Source organism: Pygocentrus nattereri, chromosome 1, assembly GCF_015220715.1.
Source record: "Pygocentrus nattereri isolate fPygNat1 chromosome 1, fPygNat1.pri, whole genome shotgun sequence".
Classification (NCBI taxonomy): Eukaryota; Metazoa; Chordata; class Actinopteri; order Characiformes; family Serrasalmidae; genus Pygocentrus; species Pygocentrus nattereri.
The window spans coordinates 13,858,827-13,882,009 of record NC_051211.1 but is presented as its reverse complement, the minus strand read 5'-3'; the positions used below and the strand labels follow the sequence as shown (position 1 = coordinate 13,882,009).

At 41.1% G+C, this 23,183-nt stretch overlaps 1 protein-coding gene across 2 annotated transcripts in view; it reads left to right on the top strand.

Annotated features, from left to right (window-relative positions):
- Positions 1-23,135, top strand: part of wu:fb95e10 (microtubule-associated protein futsch) — a 38,359-nt gene extending 15,224 nt beyond the window's left edge. Inside the window, exons 2-6 of one of the 2 annotated variants that reach the window (XM_017720696.2) lie at positions 2,702-3,416; positions 4,301-4,388; positions 17,709-17,926; positions 18,383-20,110; positions 20,192-23,135. In XM_017720696.2, the coding sequence (XP_017576185.2) occupies positions 2,837-3,416; positions 4,301-4,388; positions 17,709-17,926; positions 18,383-20,110; positions 20,192-22,038 (4,461 nt within the window). In that variant the 5' untranslated portion in view covers positions 2,702-2,836 and the 3' untranslated portion in view covers positions 22,039-23,135. Of the gene's footprint in view, positions 1-2,701; positions 3,417-4,300; positions 4,389-17,708; positions 17,927-18,382 lie in introns of both variants that reach the window. The other variant, XM_017720694.2, reaches the window with a different exon arrangement.
- Positions 23,136-23,183: the final 48 nt, after the last annotated feature.

The window sequence follows — 23,183 nt, the reverse complement described above, 5'->3', positions numbered from 1 at the left end:
AAATGGGTGTAGTGTAATCCACACATCAGTGCTGTTGTTCTACTTCAGAAGGATGTTTATCAGTCAAACCATGTTATAATTCTTTCTGTTGTTCATATTGTGAAAGCTGTGTAGGAAGAGTAGACCTGCTCTGTGTTTGAAAGGGAGGGGGAAATGGGTTAGAAGGACTATGGGTATAATTTTTCTGAGTCAGCAGCTAAATCTGCATGGCAGCGTCTGAGCAGCAGGGAGTATAAACTGATTCACAGTCCTGGTCTGTAGGGAGCATGGTCTGGATTTCTAGAAGACGCAGTCTAGGGCTCTGCAGTCTTACTGCAACTAGTTTTCTGCAAAAAGTCATACATAGGGAATCAGTTAGGGCTGCAAGAGGGGGGGATCTGTCTGATTGATGATCAAAACTGTGATGGGCTTTTGAGTGTTGTGGAAAGCCTGTTTAAAGATGCTATGGAGAGACAAGACTGGACTTTCAGTGTTCATGGACACTAGCTGACCATAGTCTGGTGCTGATATGTTTTTAAACATTTATCTTCAAATTCAGATATAATTACAGTATCATCGAGCATCACTACTTTTTCTGATATTCATTCTTTTATTCAGGGTTTCACATAAAGCACATCACTATATCCACTTAAGTGGGGCTGGTGATGCTTTTGGACTGATCCTTTTAGGATTCAAACTCCCAACCTCCTGATAAGAGAGCAGAATCATAGAACAAAAACAGTTCTTATGAAAATCTTTTTAATAGAGCATCCTGATGGTCAGTGTTATAAAAGGGGCTAACCCTACACAAATTATGTTGTGGTGTAATTAATGATGCTAAAACTGTTGTATTACCCACCCATACATCTGTTAGAAAAGAAAACTACAATGGCTGTTGGTTCCAGGTCCTATTGTACTCCACTTGCTAACTAGTTGATAGTCTGATTAGAGCAGGGAAAACACTGCAGTGATGGAGGCTGAGGATTAGACTTGGGAACCGCTGTTGTAGATTGATGTTTGTTTGCTGATGCCTGTCTCTTTGTCATCTCTTGTGTCTGAATGTTGGAGACTGGTTGCTTACATCATCTGACATCCCCCCTCTACCCCTTCGTCTGAGTTTATGAGAGATCAAGGCTTTTCTCTCTGTGGAACTGAGCGAGGAGTTTCTCACTTCTACTTATCGCTCACTCTCACTGTTTCTGTCAGACTTTGCTAATGTTCCATCAAACTGGAGTCAAATTCAGACAGAACTGTCTGCCAGTAGTAGGGATTCTCTCATGGGGGATTTTTCTTTCTCCCATCCACTCTCCTACTCTTTTCTCTCACTCTCTCCCTCCCCCAGCCTCTCTGGGTTTCCTCAGCTGCCGAGGCCATCTGTGCATAGGCAACTGAGAACAGATCTTGTGCTGGACAGAAGGAGGGAGGAGGGGTGAAAGAGAGCAAGGATGTGTATACAGCTCAGGTTAATATGGACCTTGTGAGAAAGGGTAAGTTCTGCTATGGAGGATAAGCGAAAGAAGGACAAAGAAAAGGTGAAGCTAAGGCCAGCCGATCAGGAGACAGGCAGGTGACCAGTGCGACGTGGCGTAGTATTTATGTGTTGGACAAAGAGGGATTCTTAGCGTATCTTCCTGGGATCCAAATGGCTCCTTGTTTCTTTTCCCATGCTCCCTCAGGCCAAGCCATTTCCTCTGGCTGGCTTCTGGTGCATTTGTGTTTCTGTGCTCTTAAATCATACATGCAACATCTGCATCCTCAAGGCATCATGGGTAATGCAGCTGCTGTTATTGCTCTTGGGAGCCAACATCTAGCTTTTAATAGCTGGGTTTCTGATGTGGCTGGAAAGTCTCTATACCAGCACTGAATTAGGGCTGCACAATGTATTGTTTGTTAATTACTATTGTGGTATTGTGGCCTTTTCCATACTAATGCGGTGTGCAGACAGACCTAGGTCTTCTAGATGAGTGTTTATATGACTGAAGACCATTTATATTTAAAGATGATAAATATAAGAAGATCTATCAAATGTAATCATTTTTGCGGATGCAAGCCGAACTGTAAAAACTGTTACATCAAGGATTCTCATGGTGGAAGGATGGACAGAAACACCAGTGGATTTCTTCAGATGTGGAGCAAGAGTGGAGCTTGATTTGTACAGCAAGATCCCTATCAGGCAGCCTTACTTTGAATTTCCTCACTTCTTAAAAGTCTTTAATATTTTGAAATAGACCCAAAAGTGACCTATGCGAAGTGAGACAGTGTTACAATAGAGACAAAGATTAATGTGTCCTATCAAGTGTGCAATTGTGTTTGAAATAACACTGTGGCCTGTTTGATGCTGTCAGTACACAATACTGATAATTGACTGTGTGGTACCATTATGGTTTCTTTTGGTTACAATTTCACAAATTTTGAACACTTGCAGGCATTTCTTTGTGAAGTGGCACTTGCTCCATATGAGTATGTTACTCCATCTGAGTAACAGACCTGAGCATGTTCTGTTCTCTGTTAGGCTCTTTGGTTGGTCCTCAGAATATATTCACTTTCACTTTCCTCCTTAAACACTTTCTTGGAGTTTCTTATTCCCCTAAGCATACCTATCTGTTGTCTGATTGCTCCCATGGGTTTCTCTAACAATTAGAAAGTTCTGATTTGCTCATGTTCAGACTTGTTAGGTTTTGTCTCATATTGTTTGTTTTCTTTTTTTTGTTTGTTTTTGTAGGTCATCACTGTAGTTACCTTAGAGTGGGTGTTGCTGATTAGCCTGCTAAGTCTTCAGCTCCTGATCCCTCTTTGTTGAGACAGAAGACGAGGTATTAAGCTATTCTTAAAGCTAGAAATAGCTGGTTCAAACGAGATGAAACCGGACGGAGTTGATGCAGCCACGATGGAGCCAATGGTAGCGCTAGATGCAGAGCCTGCAGTTGAGGTGGCACCACTTGTGGAGGGCCAGGAACAGGCTCCGCCCGCTTCACAGACGGAAGAGACTGGACAAGGGGAACCACAGCCAGCTGGGACACCTGCTGCTGCCACCAAGACTGGCAAGGACAAGCCTGCAGACCCCAAAGCAAAGACAAAGGGTCCCACGAAAACCAAGACACCCACAACCAAGACATCTGCGACCGCCTCCCGTCCCTCCACCACTCAAAGCCGCATGACAAATGGGGTACAGAAGGCACAAGCTAATGGCGTTGCCAAGAAAACCCCGAGTGCAGCTCCAGAGAAGAAGACGGCGTCAACCACCGCACCCCCCAAAAAGCCTACTGGTGTTGTGACCACCAAGACTGCCACCAAGCCCACAGAAAAGAAGCCTGTTGGCACAACGCGGCCAGCCACTGCACCTGCAAATGGAACGAAGACCACAAGCACGATGCAGCCAACTAAGAAGACACCTGTTACATCTGCGAATGGGGATAAAGCCAAACCAAAAACTGCAGGTAGGCTTACAGTAATAACCTGCTAAAATATTAAGTTGATCAGATGGACCAAATATACACCAGTTAGCATAATGCAAATAATGTGTTAATTGTTTATGCGTCCAAATCGATCTCAAATAGTCTGGCCAGTATTGTTCAGGAACCATGATTTACTTGTACTAAACCTAGGCCGACTAAGACCTTAGTCGGCCCATGATGATCAAACCATGCTGTACATGATTGTAGCTTAGTTAGTCTAGCAGCTTTAGTCTAGACTAGTGGCCACCATTCCTCCTCCTGGAGATCTGCTTTCCTGCAAAGTTTAACTACAACCAGCATTTAACATTAACATAAGCCCTATATATAGAAACAAATTTTGGACTAAAATCCATCTCATGGTATGGTGCAAAAGTTTGAATACACCCTCAAATTACATTTTGTTGCTTTTCTGTTTAAAAATAATCAATAATCCTCTACACTGAGCAATCCTAAATATACCTAGTGCAGAAAAAAATTAAATATAAAATGTAAATATAATTTTTTCTGCATCAGTATGTTAAATCCAGCAAATTAACAGTAACTGTTAACTTCTATAACTTATTTCCACTTAGGAAATCAACGAAACATCATTTTACTAAGCTTTTGCATGGAACTATGTTGAACCATTGGTGTACAAGTTGTTTCTTTAACTTATTTGATTAAACCTTTTATCTTGTGGATCTTTAAAAAATTATTTTTACTTTAAATTTATCAATACCTTGTTTTTACCTGAGTATCTTATATACAGCCTTTACACAGCATGGAACATGTACAGTATTATGGTTCAAGGGTTGTTACTGGTCTGCATGTAGGAGGAATTCCTGATTGAAGTGCCTTTTAAACTTCTCTCTCAATTCTTCCTTCAGCTCCTAGACCTGCCTCTGCAACTACCATCAAGCCCAGCACCACCTCTTCTCCCAAAACTGATAGGCCGCCTGTCTCCAAGACAACCAGGTAGGCCTCCCATTGGCTTAGATGTCTCCAAGCAGTCAGTCAGAAGGAGCATGTTAATTAGGATTGCAGGATATGATGTTGAGTTGCTCATTACTGCCTCACCTCTCTAGCTCTCTCAAACGCACACACATACACACCAAGACTTCTTTATGAGGGAACATGCTTCTTCATTCCTGTACATGTTGTGACCTAGCTTTTAGCTTTCAGCAATAAGCACATTTAGCATTTAATCATAAGCTTTAGTAGTGAGCCATACACAGGTTCACGGTATTGGTTTTGTTATTAGCATCATACTATTACAAATAAGTACAGATAATGCAGCAAACATACAGTGGAATAGATACTAAGTCTCACCTTCCATGTAGTGAGTTGCAGTCTGAGGTGAGTTTGCTGTTGAAGAAGCATACATTAGAATGTAATGGGTTAGTAAGTTAAAAGGGGAAAAGAAAGTGGAAGGAAAGCCAGTCGCTTTAGCCATTATCCTAGCATAGCCCTTCGTTCGGACACCTGCTTCAGGTGATACCACGTTCTTAGAGCCTGAGGCTCCGTAGCTTTTCAGCTAATACAGATAACGTGAATGCCTTGTAATATTTACCAGCCATGTCTGATGCTCACTGTGTGTTTTCATGCCTTTGCCTTCATCTCAGTAATATTATGAAACAGTATTGAAGGCTGTCTATATATTGTTTCTTTCTATTTTTACTATTTTGTCTAATAAAATATTTTAGATTTACTTCAGTTGTTGAATATGGTTCTTATTGAAAGTGAAGGGACATCCTGGAATAAACAAAATTGTTAGTCTATAAAACAGGTTTACTTAAAGATCCAAAAAGGATTTTATTGGGAAAAAAACAGACATTCGCAAAAGTTTTGGCACCCCTGGTTAAATGATGTGTTGATTTTCTAAGTGGAAATAAGTAAATAAAACACATCCACTACAGAGAACACAGTTTTGCACATTTTAACAATTACTATTAATTTGATTAATTTAACATATTTGGAATAAAACATAAAACCTGTGCAAAAGTTATGGCACATTTTGTATGTAATTTTTTTGTTTCTCAGCATGTTATACTCACTAAACTTAACTCAGCACTAAACCCGTGCACTGATTTTAAGCAAAATGTAACCTGTAAGTTAAAATTTTTGGATTTGACTGTACACTGTACCAGTACAAGTAATTAGTTCAAACTGCTGTCTCAATAGTACAAGCAATAGTAAAAAACAGTATTCAGATCTTATATATTTACAAGGATAATGTTATAATCTATTTAAGCCCAAGGCATTGATGTAGTAATATATATATATATATATAAGCATGTGTATATATATATATATATATATATATATATATATATATATATATATTAAGTATATACAAATTGTTAATTTATAGGGTGCTTTATATTGGGAAGTGGCTGTCTCTAACTTGAAATTCCAAGAATATTTGTCTAATGTATATATAAATTATATAATGATATAAATTGTAATAATATACATTTGGGCCATACTGCCTACTGTTATCAAGTATCAGACCTAGTGTTTGGCAATAAGCAGCAGTTCTTTTCCTAGCCAAATACAGAAGTGCTGCCATTGCTGGGAAGCCTTCAAAGAGTTCTTCCTGATGAAGAATATTAATGTTAAAAAAGAGCACCACGTCCCCGGTTAGAGAGCGCTCGTAAGACATCCTCGTAAGTAGGCCGGCAGTCTCGCCAAGGCCCAGCAGCTTTTTACACGCTGGGTTTTGTTCAGAGATTACGGAGCTTGACAGATAAGACACAGAGACAGCGAGGCGGCGTGTTGCGCTGTGTTGTGTTCAGTTTCTTTGTGTGAAGCGTCTGCAATCAGGTCAGATTACCGTGACTACCTGAGTCACGCTGTGTTGAGTGTCTCCGCCTCGCAGAAACAAACATGGCTGCTCGGCCTCCCTGCCTGAAAGAGGCTTTTGTAGTTGGGTGATGAGGACAGATATCCTGAGGTGCTTTGACTCTTTTTCTGTTGTACTTCAGACTTGTATGCTAATGCACTAGAACTTTTTGTTGTTTGTTTAGTTATTTAGAACAGTAAACTTTTTGTGCCTGTGATGCTGTGTTGCTGTTTAACCTTTTCAAGTCTAGAGTTGTTCTTTTACTGTACATTCAATTTGCATTAAAGTTATGTATATGTGCTAACCTAATGAATTAAATAGTTGTGTCATTAACTATACTGACATTATATTTTTATTGATGATTGTTTAATGTTGACAAACTTTAATTTTGAATAACTTTTCTTCTAATTCAAATCATCATAAAAACTTCTAGTAACAAAACAAATGCCATTAGGAGATCCCTGTATTTTCTTTGTTTGTCTGTCCCTCTCCTTGATTGTTTACTTAGATGTGGATACGGGGACAACTACATCTATGCGCTTGTTTCTGAGTGCACAAAGAGGGATTCAGTGCAGTCAGAGAGAGCAGAAAACCCTACAGGATAGAGCAGAGCTGAACCTCTTTCTGCCAAGCCGACTGGAGGCTCGTATTCAAGGCCCAGACAGCTCCATAAATCACTCTTGTTATTGGATGTGACCTTCTTCCCCTTTTGCTGCTTCTTTAATTTATATTGAACCAGGAGGGCCTACCAGCCCAGATCTCCCTGCTTAGTTTGTTCTTTTTTGAAGCCCATTTTGTTATTAAACAGGAAGTCAGGCAGTTAAAGGGACGTAAAATCTGTTTCTCAGCCCTGTTTGTCTTTTAGTTTGACTTTTCTCTTGAATTGTTCACAGTAGCCCATTTCATTGCCCACCTTTGTCTGAAATAAAGGCCTGATTGCTGTATTAGTCTAGTGCATTAGTGGTTCCCAACTAGAAGTTGATTGGGTTGTTCAAATATACAGATCTAAACTAGACGTAACATAGTGAATGATGGGGCTACAGTCGTGGAGGAGTTGGAACATGCAGCCACTGTTAATCTCGCTAGACGTCGGTTATGAAAACTGGAAACTGCACTCAATTTTTTTTTCATGTTTAACGTGCATTTATGTGATTTCAGTTTCATGTGAACTCAGCATTCATACGATGAAAATACTTTACTGAATTACTGAAAGTAGTAAATGCATTCTGATAAATGTGATTATGATTAATTATTTTAATTAATTGACAGTCCTAGTTTTAATGCAAGTGACATGAAAACATGTTGATTCTTCCCTCAACAGAGTCACAAAAGAGGTGTGTCTGCTGAGTTTTGAAATTTAAGCATCCATAAGAGTTTATGAACGGATATCCGGTAAACTGTGGAGAAGAATGAAAACAATAAACAGAGAAACATATTTGAACTGTTTCTGTAATGAACATCAGCTCAGACCTACGAGCTGCTCAAAATGCAAAATGATGCACAGTGGTGTCTCCCAGGAAATGTAAGCAAGCCTGGTGGACTGGTGATTGACACAGCCAGTCAGTGTGATTCAGCCCTACACCTTTGAGCATTTTGTAAATGAAGCTGATTGCTTATAGTAAGATCCTGCAACAGGTGGCTAATGCAAGTAGGAAGCAGCGTCTATCTACACTACAAACAACAGTGTAATAAACCTTCATAACAAGCACTGTTAACTCTGATTGTTACTTTGGTAGATCTGACGTCACTTATGCCATTTAGTCCCACTATACTCAAATCAAACAGAAGAAAATGGCAGAAAAAGCCTTGCTTTAGCCTTCACTTAATGGAAAAGACTGTCATTCTTTCTCTGCCATGTCATAGTTAAACATCACTAAATGTGTAAAAAATAGAACATCATGAAAATTAGTAGACAAGGGTTTTAAATGTAACTACTAGCACATTATATGTATTACAAAGTTTCTAGAAGATTGTGTATTATGTATCAGAAAAAATTCCTTATGTGTCATGACATAATGTTTTATAATGTTCATGACATAATGTTTTTCCCTATTGCCCAGCTGTAGTGCGGGCTGAACAGTTCCTCTTCTCTGCAGTGGAAAGATGGTAAATTGTTCATGAATTTAACATGAAATGCAAAACACAGATCTAATTCTGCCTGAGGTTGTGCATGTTGCAGTATGTGTGTGTGTGTGTGTGTGTGTGTGTGTGTGTGTGTGTGTGTGTGTGTGTGTTTGAAAGAGAATGTGTGTTATGGGGGATTGTGGGTGTGTTTGCAGTTCTTGGTATTTCTGCGTGTTGGAATATGTGTGTCCACTTGTCTGTGGGTGTTGGCATCTTTGTGTGGATGAGGGAGAAATAGAGAGAATGACCTTTTCAGTTAACTAACCAGGGTGAAAAAAGAAAAAAGTACTTTGACTGATATTAACAGATCATAGTTCTGGCTAATAATACACAAACTGGAGCTCTGATGCAAGACAAGTACATAACGAAGATGTATATTATTGCAAACATTATTATTCAGAAACAGCCAAGGGAAATTTGTCAGCCACGGCAGGTTAAACAGGTAAGTTTTCATGTTTGGGGGCTGCCCTTCAGATGAGCTATTTAGCTAATGCTAACACTAGAGCTAAGTGGTGCAGTGGAAGATGGTGATGACTCATGGGCTCCTCAGTTTTCTCCTGAATGTAGACTAGAGTAGTTAGGTTAGTTGTATCCATAGGTTACTATTCAGGTATAGGTCCTACTCAGTCATGTGGTTAAGAACACTTCCTTGGCCAGTTGCTCATTTTAAGGCACTTGTGTTTCAACAAAGTATAATATTTTCACTGTTCACACTGGAACAGAACCTTGTCTCCACAAAGGTAGCTTTACAAGAGAAGTGGAAAAAAAACTCATGAAAAGTGAATTAAGAAAAAACTATTTTATTGTAAGTCATTTTAGACCATTTCTTTGTGAAATTTCACACCAGCAGGTATATTCAAATAATCTAAAACATTTGAGAATTTGTGAGTTTGGAAATGCGATGCCCTAAATCCAAACAGTATTATATGTACTTTATTCTGTGTTGCATTACGAGTCAGAATTCAGCAAAACATATGTTGTTTAAAAAGGCCTTCTGTGTTCAGCTACACAATGACATGTTGTTCATTTTTATAGCTCACGGGAAGTCAGTCTCTTAAACCACAACAACAAGTCAGCGCAACCCCTCAAGCATGTTGAGAGAAGTTGTGTGGCTGTATTTAAAGAAAAGATTTGGGTGACTATTGACTTGTAGTGTCGGTTATCAATATTAGCAATATAGCTCCAGTTCCAAACTAAAAAGGGCAAAATTTGGATGCCAAACATGTTTTGGGTGATGGACTACGTTTGGGGTAAGGGGAAAATTGTGTGCCTTGGATTTTTTCACCGAGCCATTCCTTTAAAACGTAACAGTTTGACTGAATTGTGGCCTGTATATTTTCTCCATAACATGCAGTGATTTAGTACAGCGAATACCTGAGTAGTGATTTTCAGTACTTAAGTACTGGCACCTGAAACAGTTGATGGAGCACTTGAGGACCCGTGCACCTTCCCCTGCGAGAACATCCGCGTTACTATTTAAGTAAACTCATTTCAGTCTTACACATCCAGCAGCCAACTCAGTAGATGAAGACATCGTCTGTGGTGCAGTGGGTGTGGCAGCAGATGAGGTCATAGTGAGTCATTACATATTAGGTTGTAAATATCTCTCTCTTTCTCTGTCTCTCACACTCTCTACCGCTCTCTCTCTCTCTTTGACGCATACTTCTTCCTGCGTCATGATTTTCACGAGCCACTGTGCTGCATCTAATCACCAAATGGATCTTGCGGTAGAGATTGGGTAGGTGGGGTTAGGGGGGTGTATGTGTATTTGTGAGTAACCAGAAGCACAAAATGGTTTATGGTTTGGCTCATTTTCTTCTGTTCCATGATCTTCTTTGTTCATGGTTCTAGACAATGTTTTACAAATAAAGCAGCTTATTGTATCTTCACACTGTGAGAGTCGTATGCAAACGTCAAACTAGGTTTTTTTTTGTACAGGGAACGGTATGTATGCCATTTTTTATACACAATTTCTGTATTTGTTCAGCATATTGGGGGGAAAAAACTAAATATAAAATATGTCATAGCTTGTGAACAGGCCACTTTTGATGTTTTTCCAACATGTAAAATACAGTAAATAAACAGTAATTTTAATTAAAATGTGCAAAAGTGTGATTAGAAAGTAATAATTTAATGCTAGGTTTTATTTATATAGCACCTCTCATTCATACAGTGCAAAAAGGCAATACACACACACACACACACACATTTTCTAAGCCGCTTCTTCCTCAGGGTCGCGGGGGCAATACAGTTATTACTTATTTAATTATCATCTCTTAGAAAATTAACAAAACATGTCTGTGTATGACTGGTGTAGGCTTGCATTCTGTTGTGTGTAAAGAGGGCCCTGACTTAGCAGCAGTGCCTTAGGCTGCTGTCAGGGTTCTGAAGCAGCAGTTCAAGCATGAAGGCGCCTATATATCATTGGTGTCCTCACATAGACCCTTTTGCTTCATGATTTTTTTTCCCTCAAAATACCCACTTTGGCTTATTGTTATGATCTGAACTCAGGGTGTTTTGTCGGCTGTTTAAGTGGATGTGCTGTAATAAAAAAAAAAAGTAGCAGTAACATGGCTGACTTAATAATGTGGAATTTATGATATAGTAAGTTAACAAAACCATAATCTGTGCAGGCATTCTGCTATTACTATTCTACATTCATGTAACATAAAATGTTGAGCCAACCATGTTACTTGCGTATTAAGATAAACAACTCAGTTTGACTGTTGAAAATGAAAATGAAAAAGAGTGTGCTGCTTCCTTTACAGCGATGATGGGATGTGGGGAGCTGTGCAACTGGCAAAAATGCTAGTACAAATTTAAGCCAAATCATTAAATTCATGGGAATTAAGGATGACGTGCCTTTTTTTCCTGAGGCCCATGCCTAAAGAGTCTTGACTTTGAGACAGAGTTAAAGGGGAATTCAGCTGTTTTGTTTTTTTTTTTAGAATTCTGCGTGATACAAGAAGGTCATTCAGAATTACTTGATGTGAAACCTACCAAGTCAGGAATTGTTTACAGTGGTGGTGATAGGAACCAGATGTCCGAAGGAGCTAAAAGCTACGTCACAAAAAGTTTTTAATTACATGAAATGGTCATGAATAAAGTGCCTGATGCCTGAGACATTGTGTTATTATAAATTTGAAATAAGTGTTTGGACTAAAATGTAGAAACATTTGTTTTTTCAGATTTCCGATATTTTACCATGATCAACATTAGATATAAAACTCAGGAGACACATGGTCTTCACTGGTCTTTTTGGATAATAAATAAAATGGCTGTATTTGCATTGTATTTGTGATCTATGGTTGTTATTACCACCTGTAAAGAAACTCAGAGGTGATAATAAGTTTATTTACATCTTAATAGTTAAACTGTACAGAGATTTTTAAAAATCGGTGGAATTCCCCTTCAAGTCTTGTCATTTTGCTGATGCAAGAGTGCTCATGTCTCAGCTCACACTGGGAAACGGCCTGTTTGTGGGTTGGAGATGAATCAGGCCAGTGCAACAGTAGCTGAGCTATGCATATATGTCTAGTTTATCTTGGACACCACCTGAACCTCTTTTAAGGGGCGGCTAATGAGTCCCTTTTGGCCTTCCACCTAATTTAAACTTCATCAGCTGGTCGTCTGCTTTGGGGGGGTGTCTCATCTCTGCTCCCTAGTTCCAGGCATGACACTTCAGCAACCCACCATTTTAACTGTGGTGGATCAAAGTGGTGGCATGTTCACTTTTTCACTTCTGCAATGATTCTGACAACAGTCCGTCAGCATGAATGCCTAATGATTCAGTGTTATTTACAGAAAAAGCCCAAGGCTACATTAGTGAACTTTAAACCATTCAAGTGTTTGTGTTCTTTCATGTGTTCCATCCCTAATGGGTTTCTAGGCTATATTCTACATTTATTCCTTTGACCCCAACTGTGGCACAGATCTTGCTCTGCTAGCCGATGGCTATATGAAACTTGCAAAGGCGCATGAAAAAATTACAACATCGGCCTAGTTTCTCTCTTTCCCCTTCAGTGATATTATGAGCAATCAATCTGGCTAATATCAAGCACAGTAGAAAAACGTATTAGCCTGATTCAGATTGTCCAGCAAATAAAGAAGCTTGTGTTTGTTTTGTCCCAGAACAATCCATTCAGTCTTACACACGTGTCCCATAGAGGACATTATTCGTGAAGCGGAAAGTGACACTAATATGAAGTTAATAGTCTTTAATCGGATGAGTAATGCACATCTCATCTTTTTCTCCCCTCTCTCATTGAACCAAGCACACATTAATTCTCTCTCTCTGTCTCTCTCTCCCACTCACTCACTCAAGTCATCCTACTGTCATAGTGGATTATACATATTGGTTTTATCCAGGGGATTTAGGTGAATGCTCTCACAATATCTCCTATGTCCCTCTCTACCCTTTCTCCATACCAGCCTATTGTGTCTGTGCTGTGAATACCTATTCTGGAAGTTTCTCTTTGTTAACTACACAGAGTTTAGAGCTGCTCTTTTATCCACCATCCCAGTTCCCATCCCCATGCTTTCTGTGACTTCTGAAGTCTACCATGACATTTGTATGCTCTAAAAACCAGAAATAATTAGTTTTTATATGACCATTTTCCAAACTGGCTGCTTTTGTTACTGTTACTTTAAAGCTTGGACAGTGTGTGGTCAAATCCTCTTTACGCTTCCCAGCCTCTCTAGGGACCAAACCTAAATATTGTAATTTTTAGCTAATTTCTATATATTTTCTGAGTTTGGTTTGCTAGAAAAAATACAGTATAAATTATGCCATACATTTTGGCACATTTTTTGCCATAAATTTTGCACTCCTCAATATGTTCAGTTCAGCAAACAAACAGTAAATGTGCAGAAATATGATCTCTGTAGAGGACATGTTAACTTACTATAAAATAGAAAATGTAATTTGACCAGAGTTGGCCAAACCTTTACATACAACTGTATGTAAATGAGCTCTGTTTTGATTGGCTGCCTTGTATTGTGCCTCATTCAAAAAGCAGTGAGGGCTGAAACGCTCCAGCATAATTGTTTGGAGCTAAACTGCTATAGATTGAATAGGTGGATGTATGTAAATGTTTTGGTTTTTGTGACCTCACAAAAACAAGGTAGTTGAAACAGGTTGTTTTTGACTGTGTGGACTGGGGAATGAACTATACATTTTGAAACAGTTTGTGAAGACTATAGCAAAGTCTTATTAAAAAAGCTTTAAAAAAATTTCACCATGAAATGTGCCCTTTAATAATTCTCCAGTCATGCTGGCCATGTTTGAAGCTAACCATCAGTCAAGGACAGATACCTGCAGCTCGTAGACTGACCTTTTAAAATGATGTGCTGGGACAGATTTGCCTGTATTTTAATATCTACACAAATACTAGCACCTGAAAAGTGAATCAAAAGCGCATCGTCGTTTAAAGTGGATCAGTATAATCAGGCCATTTAAGGTTATCCTTGTATAGTTTGATGGTGACAGCTCTGATTTGCCTCTCTAAATCTGGCAACATTTAATTTTAATTAATTTACAGCAAATTGCAACCAGTATTATCAAGAGAGACTATGCAATCATGTTTCAGAAGAAACCAAACATAGTGTTGAGTTTTTCCTAAGACAGACAAAAAATATTTTTTACAATTACAAAAATAACAGAAATGACAACATAAAAATTCTGTTTAGTTATAAACACCCTTTACTGTTGACATTGGAATGTTAGAGTCCAAGTACTGTGGTGATGCATACCTATATTGCACCAGAGGGAGCACCCAGATTTATGAAGCTTGTGGAACCTGAATGGAATGGCCATATAAAACAGTCATTATACTCAACGCCCAAGAGGCCATTTGTACAGTCTGAGGGCAAAAGTGGGGGGGGGTCTCTCTGTGCACGCGTGCCTGGTGCTTTATGTTAGACCCTGGCACCTGATACAGGCCCCAGCAATTCCATTCTGCCTCTGAATAGAGTAGTTTTCATTAGCACTTGTGAGGATGGAAGTTGACGCCTACTGAAAATGTCATGAAACTGGCTGTTCTAAGTGAACAGTTGTGCAGAATTGTTCCATGTAATTTCAGGCATTTTCTTAATACCTTCTAAATTTCATTGTTTATAGTTCTTTATCACTTACATATGATAAAGGAGTATGCGTTTATCTTCATCAAACTACACCAGGGTTAGGTGTGGGCGATAACATCATAGTATCTGAAGGACATTTAGTATTTAGTTTTTCACAAACTGCATTGCAGTATATCCAGTTGAGTAAGACTCATTATACTCTCTTTGTAATGAAACATGAATCATTTACTGTTCTGTAAGTAGTGAAAATGTCCACAGTATGCTCAGAAAAAAAAGTATTAGTAGTATAAAGTATTTTATTGTCATATTGCCCTGCTCTAACCAGGATATAACCTTAGATGACCGGATTATACTGATCCACGTTTAACGATGATCCACCTTTATCTGGCCTCAGCTCCTGGTTTTTGCATAACTAAGATCAATTACAAACACAGAAATACAGGACTGAAAATGTTGCATTAACAGTGCCAAAATCTGCAGTTTACTCTTTCGATATGAACATAGACCTTTGGAGCTCTGCCAACATTGAAACACATTCATTTGTAGCTGTTCTTCTGCTGTATTGTGTCTGCAGATATGAACATGGCCAGTTTCTCTCTGAATTACAGAAACTCTTAATCCACCTGCACAAATGAATTGTGAACTGAAGGTGCCAAACAAATACTTGTTAATGAAATAATGAATTAAAATGGGCTTCATAAACATATTGGTCTCCTTAAAGCCACGTAGCCTGTCCGCCATACGCCTCCTAGAGATTCCAGTGCTTACTGCTTGTATTTCACTTACTGATGGTAAAACTGAAGGTAAAACGCCCCAAGAACAAGCAGGAACTGAAGACCACCACAATAAAGGCCTGGAAGCGCATCGACAGGGATTGAACTTGGTGTCTGGTGATGTCTGTGGGTTCCATACTTCAGGAGGTTATTGACTCTTTGAGCTCATATTCATTATTTTATTGTTCCCCATACTGACCAGATGAAGCTAGATTTAGCCATTTTTAGTTCTCTTGTGCAAGAACTAAAGACTCAATGACACAGCCAGTCAGGAAGAAGTAGGAGGACTATGTACAAAAAAGGGTGTAATTCCTAGACAGTTCACCTGATAGTTCACCCAAATTAAAGGGACACTCTTAAAATGAAAGACTGTAACCATCACCACATGCCTGTCCACCTCCTACAGCGGTGCCGTAGCAGTCCTGACAGCAAACTTTTCCAGTTTAAATACTAGAAAATGTGCCTTTATTTGATGGGTCTTGAAGGTGGGAGGGACTTTGGAAAAACTACAAGCATTTTGGGGCAGATACTTGAGGGTGGGGTAGGTAGGTAGGTAACCCTGCTAGCTGGTTAATGCAGAAAGAAGCCAGAGAGCTAACTTTACTGCTAGGAAACACAGAGTGTATTGGTTAGTGTCTACATCAGTGGAGTGTGGGAAGGGGTTTCTCAATGGTTGTATTATAAATTTGTACAATGCATTGCTGCACAAAAACACAAAAAAGGACCCTGATTAGGCTGAAGGATACCGTGCCACTCTACAGAATATTGCACAGCATGACAAATAACATTAAATGGTAGCTTTAGGCTGGAATGCCCTTTAAGGCTCGTAGTTTGCACTTTAACTTGTTTCAATTCAGTGCAATAGATACAGTGCAACAAAAACCTGTGACTGTAAAATTCCTTACAGACTGCACTGTATGCTTGTTTTCAGTCTTTTGTTGCCAACAGTATGACAAAATCCCTTTATTTCTAAACAGTTCATAGTGTAGCTGTTTGTCATTTTTCAAGTTTTTACTACTCTCATATCCTTGATTGAAGGCAAAACTGTTCTGAAAGGCAACTTAATTTCACCTACTGCAAACTCATTGTTCTTTCATCTGCATGGCAAGGCCTACTGTTTTTTAAAACATATTACACTATATGTAGGACACAAGTTTCAGATTGGTGACATGCCCCCCTGCCCTTCTTTTACCAGAACAGAAATGTGCTGCACCTCGGTGTGAAGTGAAAAAGCATCAAATATGCAGTGCCTTTGCTTTTTGCCTCCACCCATGCATCCAAATGGGATCTGAATGGCTATTTTTGTTCCTGCTCTTTTAGAATCAAAGATTAATGTGACTCTCACGCTCTCCCCCTTCCTGTCATCCTCTATGGTGCTCCCTTAGTTCAGGGTCTTTATTTAGAGTGAGAGATAGGCCGCCAGCGGAGCGCGAGTTAAAGAGATGAGCCGCTCGTGCCGTGTCTGCAGGATCTAGGTTACTTTACTCAACCCCTGACGTGGAGCCCAGGCCCCAGGCACATGGGCATTAGTCACACGGTCATCCAGGTCACTGGGACTTGAATGGTAACAGGGATGATGGTGACCACTTTGGAAAGTTGAGGTCGAAGTTGGGTTTGACAGTGTTCCCTGTGGTGACTTGTGTGTCATCTGTTCTGTCTCAGCACCTCCAAGGGTAGGCTAGAAATTGGCAGTGATAATGTTGAAATGAAGAGGCAGTTCCTGGGGATGAGAGTGACTGATCAGCATCAGTTCAAGCACTGAAAGGGACAGGATGAAAAAGATGTAGAGAATGAACTTAATGGCTCTGTTCTAACTCTTCTTCAAAGGCTAGGAGGATGAGGCTTTTTTAATAAACTCTCTCACTTATCCACATGCACTCTCTGGAACCATGTTTGTAAAGTATCTTGCATTAGCACTACACAACAGATACGTAAGTAGGTTGCTGCTTCTGTTGCTAAATCAGAGGCAGTATACGTAAAACATCTGACAGCAGAAATTTATCTTATCAGTATATTGCTGATGGAAACTGTAAGAACATGATACCTGATCCTGTGTCATGGGTTATTTTCCCAAAAGATCATAACTTGGCTGCATAAACTGCTTAGAAGCACTACTGTTTTTGCATCTACCACTGTTGTAAAACTGGGTTAACATCACAAACAGGTGACCTGATCCTATCTCGTACTTCTGCTCTGAGCTACAAACAGATACAGGCACAGACACCCTTGTTTATTGCTTGTTTGTTATGCTTTTATGCTGGTGCCTGTCCCTGGGCCACACTTTGCAGGGTGACTAATAAGCTCTCAGCCACTCTGTGGAGAATCTGTGGAGGAAAAGACGTATACTCACTGGCCGACGCTAGAGTTCTTTCTGTTATTTTTCAGTGTAATTTATTTTTGTATAATTGGGTTTGGGCATGGTTCCTAGAGACACTGACTATATGTCTTCATTCCCCTATGTGTCCTCTTGTCCAGGCCGGCCACAGGGACCTCCACTTCTCGCCCGGCTTCTGCTGCACCGAAGCCAGCTAGTACTACCACATCCAAGACATCTACAACTGCATCAAAGCCCTCTCCTTCTACAACTAAAATGACTACCTCTACTGCCAAACCATCACCTGCTAAAACCACAGCTCCCCCTGCTGGTCGCACTCCAACCCAATCTACAAAGACTCCTACACCCCTCAAGAAAGGTGGATACAAGAACTAAGGCCTTTTTAGTCTTTAATGAATGGTTTACCACCTTTTCTAAATTTGACACATACTTTATGAAAGCCCTGAGACTAGTCAGTAGGTATGAGTAAGGATACATCTGGAGCCTTTAATTTTAGAATCTTAGCATGAGGGAAATAAATCACACAGATTTTTTTTTTACCTGGTTTTCTTGCCTTAAAATGCAGGTCAGCTTGAAACTATGGAGGTATCTTCAAGTAAAAAACCTGATAATCATATACTCTAAATGTTAACATGCTTAAGCATTTATGGTGCAGTATTATTTAAAAGTATGTCCTCAAAATGTACTAATAAATGAAAATTTAAAAAGAAAATATGTTTTTTTATGCATTATGATTCTAGCATATTAATATTATGTACACTTGAAAAAGACACTGACCACACTGTTCCCTCTTTGGCTTTTGCTCTTTTTTCAGATGTTAGCAAGCCAACCACTCCAGCAGCCAAGAAGCCAGCTGCCTCTCCCCTCACCCGCCCTGCCACAACCAAGACCACCAAGCCTGACACTCCAAAGGCAGGCACAGTGGCCAAACCAGATTCTGCTAAGAAACCCTCCTCCCCCACAAAGGCAGCAGCAGATGCCAAGACGAGTAAGCCTAAGGAGAGCAAGCTAGCTCCCTCAAAGGAGGTCACTGCTAGTCCCAAAACCCCTAGCACAAAGAACAGCACAGCCAAGATGACCAGCCCTAAGAAAGCAGTGGGTAGCAGCACTCCAATGCCAGTGAAGCGTGGTCCCAAAGCTGCACCAGCAGCTGAGCCTGCACCCAAAGAGAGTGAGAAAGAGGATGTGGAAACAACTCATCCTATTGTTGCAGCCATGGCTACTGCTGTGGCTGCTGCTGCTGTTGCTGCTGCTGCTGTTCCTGCTGCCACAGTCACTACAGATGCTGATAACTTTAGCACAGAAGTAGCTAGCGAGCCTGAAGTCCATTCAGAGCCTGTGACTGAACTCGCATCTGAACCCAAGCCTGAACACCTGCTTGAAACCAAATCTGAACTTGTACCTGAAACCAAGTCTGAATTTGTACCTGAGCCCTGTTCAGAACCTATGTTGGAAACTGAGTCTGGGCTTGCACCTGAAGCTATACCTGAACTTCTGCCTGAACCCAAGTCAGAACTTGCACCTGAACAGAATTTCGAATTCCAGTTGGAAACCATGACTGAACTTGCAGTTGAGCCCAAGTCTGAAATCCCATTGGAAACTGCAATGGACTTTGAACTTAAGCCTGAACTGACAACTGCACTGCTGCTGGAAGCAGAGTCTGAACTCCCAACTGAACCTGAACCCACTGTTGAAACCATTCCTGCTGCCACTGAGGACATGATACAGGATACTGAGGATGGCCAGGATATTCTAGGCACAGAGAAAGAAACCGCTGAAGACATGGTGCCCCAGCTGGCAGCTGAGTTGGACCTGGTCAGTCTCAAGGAGCCTACTGGTGCTACTTCTCCACTGGGCACTACAGTTATGTCACCACCATCCTCTCCTGCCAGAGCTTCACCTGTGCCTGTCGAAGCCCACATCTCTGCTCCACTCCAGGATATGCAGGTTCCTGTTAATCCCTGGGCAGAGAGTCAGTCCTTGTTCTCTGAGGATCAGACTTCTGAGCATCTGCAACAAGAAGGCAAGCCCCTTGGGGACTTCCTCACAGCTACAGAGTCTGCAGAAGAGGAAGTGGAAGATGCAGAAAAGCATGCCAGTCTTGCAGTGGAGCCCAATCTGTTGAGTACCTCCCCTGTAGAGCATTTCACTGGTGCATCACCAACTTCACCTAGCCTTGAAAAAGAGGAGGCTGTTGAGAAAGCAGAGGAAGAGATCAATGAAGATGACCATGATGATTATGAGGAGGAGGAGGAAGAGGAGCAGGAGGACGGGGAGGTTGGGAAGCCTGAGACATATCCTCAGAGGCCACAAGTAGATGACTTCAACGTTGGACTGCCAGAGTTTGGTGGCTCCAGCTGGGGCATGATGCATTCTGAAAATGTTGGTGGCATCAGCCAGCAAGACAAAACAGAGAGAACTTTTCCCTCTCTAATTGAAAGACATGATGATGATGATGATGATGATGATGATGATGATGACTTCTCTTTGAAAAAAGTGGGAATGGAGACATCACCCACCCCGATGGCGAGCCATCATGCTGATGAAGATGACTTCTGTCTCAAGAAAGCTGAAATGGACACAGCTTCACCCACAGTAGTGGAGAGCCATCATGCTGATGAAGATGAAGATGACTTCTGTCTCAAGAAAGCTGAAATGGACACAGCTTCACCCACAGTAGTGGAGAGCCATCATGCTGATGAAGATGAAGATGACTTCTGTCTCAAGAAAGCTGAAATGGACACAGCTTCACCCACAGTAGTGGAGAGCCATCATGCTGATGAAGATGAAGATGACTTCTGTCTCAAGAAAGCTGAAATGGACACAGCTTCACCCACAGTAGTGGAGAGCCATCATGCTGATGAAGATGAAGATGACTTCTGTCTCAAGAAAGCTGAAATGGACAGAGATTCACCCACCCTAGTGGAGTGCCATCATGCTGATGTAAATTTTGATGACTTCAGTCTAAAGAAAGTAGAAATGGAGCAACCATATATGGGCCCTCCTGGAGTCAAATCTTTCTCAGATGAAGAGGAGGAGGAAGAAGAAGAGGATGAGCAAGTTAGGGGGGTCATGGACAGTGTCCCTGAGCATCCTAATGAACACCAAATGGACTTGGGCCTTGAGCAGTCTGCCAGTCATCACATGGATGTTCATCATCACCTCAAATCTCAAGAAGAGGAAGAACAAGAGGATGAAGATGTTGAGATGGTTAGTGAAAGCTTGATGGAGACTGGCATCAAAAGTGCTGGAAATGTTGATGAAGACAATTATGAGGAAGGTTATATGGACAATTTGAACCGCACTGCTCCAGCTCCCTCTTTGCCCATGACTGCAGCCTGGGGCCCGTCAAATCCCTTTGCAGAAACTTGGGCCCAGCCCGCGTCCATCCATATGACATCCGAACCTTTAGACATTGGTGCAGCTGATCCGGAAATGCCCGCAAAGTCCCCTGCTGAAGCCTGGCTGGAGCAACCTCTGGGCCAGTTTACTGAACCACATCTTGAGGTCCATGAAGAGATGGAGAGCTCAGTTCCAGCAGATGGATCGACCCTGGGTGCACCTGCAATAGGTATGTCTCAGTCAAGCACCTTAAGTGGAGCAGCCTTGGCAGCCCACAGCAGCAGTGAGACAAGCACACCTGAAGAGCTTCGGGACTACGACAGCAGCTCAGGTGTGGAGTCACGCTCGGACAAGCAGCAGACTCCTGTGCCTGCAGCCCAGCCTGACCTGGAGCAGGACCTAGGGATACACCTGGAGCGTGGGGATGGTGAGGAGGAGGAGGCAGAGACACTCCCAGCAGATGAGGTACTTGGGGATGCTCCAACTGCACCAGCATCTGCTCCATCCTCTCCTTCTACCTCCGGGGATGAGGCCAGTGATACTGAAGGAGAGATGCAGATCAATGACCCTGATGTTCCCGTAGATGACTCTGCAGCTTTTGACAGCCCTTCTGCTACTCGAAATCTCCCTGCCTTGGAGGAAGATGAGGAGGCTGCCGACATGCAAGCTGGAGAAGAAGATGGTGGTGGCACACCACAGTCTGCCAACTCTGTTGCCTCATATGGCTTTGACTGCTCGGCATCCAACTCCAATGCCCATTCTACAGCTGAGAGCTGCGGGAAGAGTCCCGGCATCTTCTCCCTGGAGAACGAGGACCAGCTTCCCGAAGAGGCCAAAGATCCCTCGCTCATCAAGGAGCTGACCCTGCCAGCTGCAGCTGCCCACCCTGAGGAGCTTCTGGGCTGCCCTGTGGACCTGCTTCCGCTGGGCCAGCAGGGGGAGTCACACATCGGTCTGGATGATGACTACCTGATGTGCGGAAAGACAGGAGCAAGTGCACTGGAGGAGGCTGACCCTGAGTCACCCATGCACCTCTCGCCCCAGCACGGGGGCAACACCGACAGCCAGCCACCTTACTTCTCTGCCATATGCGATAAGACTGATAGCTTTCTGGCAGGTAACGTATAAAATCCCTCCTTTCGGAATGCACCGTTATCTTCCCCCATCCCCTGAGAAAACCCCACCCCGCTCCTTTTTTGTCATTTTGTTTTCTTACAAGATGAGGTAATTGCGTAGAAAACAGGGAGAAGACATGATAATGGGGTAAAAAAAGGGACATTGGGAGGGGGGACTGTAGGTTTGTCAGTGCTGCTTTCCCTTTCTTACTACTATTATAGTCATGGTTATGATTGTATGGCTTAAACTTCTGTATGTACAATAGGTATTCTCATTTTCTATTAGAATGTACTTCAGTAACACTGCATACTATGGGACCCCTGAACTTGGATTGATAGACTGAGATGTTGTGAAGTCCTTTAATGAAAAAGGAAAAAACAAAGATTTAAAAAAAAGAAAAGAAACACATTGGATGGACCTGTGTTTGTATTTATCCTACTGTTTTTACCGAACAAAATGTCAAATGATTTTTTTATACTTTTTTTTTATTGTTTTAATTTGTTTTGTCGATCCCTGTCTTGCCTACCGTTTGTACATGTCAGTTCTCCTGCACTGTAGAAGTAGCCTTAAGCCCTTTTTTTAAAAATTATTCCTGTGTCAAGAACTAACTGTTTTAGCACTAATTAAGGGTAGATACTCTTCCAGAGTCTTTGCACTTTGGGTGTTTTTCGATGTAGGGAGTTATTGAAATGTTAGATGGCAAGCCATGTTTCATTTTTACATTTTTTCCTACTATAAAAACAAAACAAAAAAATAAGGCACATTTTTGTGAAGGATAACTTTATCATGGCGCGTAATGTCACATGCCACAAGTGTTTTTAAAGTACTTGAGTGATCTGGCTTTGTTGATTTGCAGTAGTTGGACATTTTACCTTGGATCAAACTAACGATTTCTGTTGGAAAACAAAAATTTCTCAACTTTTGTACTCACTTGAATGTTGCTGGTGAGTATTGGACATTCGATTGAAAACTGCATGTGGAACTAATGAGTATTACTGTAATATGATTCAAGATCTGTTATGTCAGGATGATCATAAATTAATGGTTCACTAATTCAGAAGGTTTTTTTTTTTTTTTTCAAAATTCCATTAAACAGCATTGCAAGGCCATCTGTTCCCGTTTCTTATTTCTCTGTAGGTTAACATTAGTCCATGCAG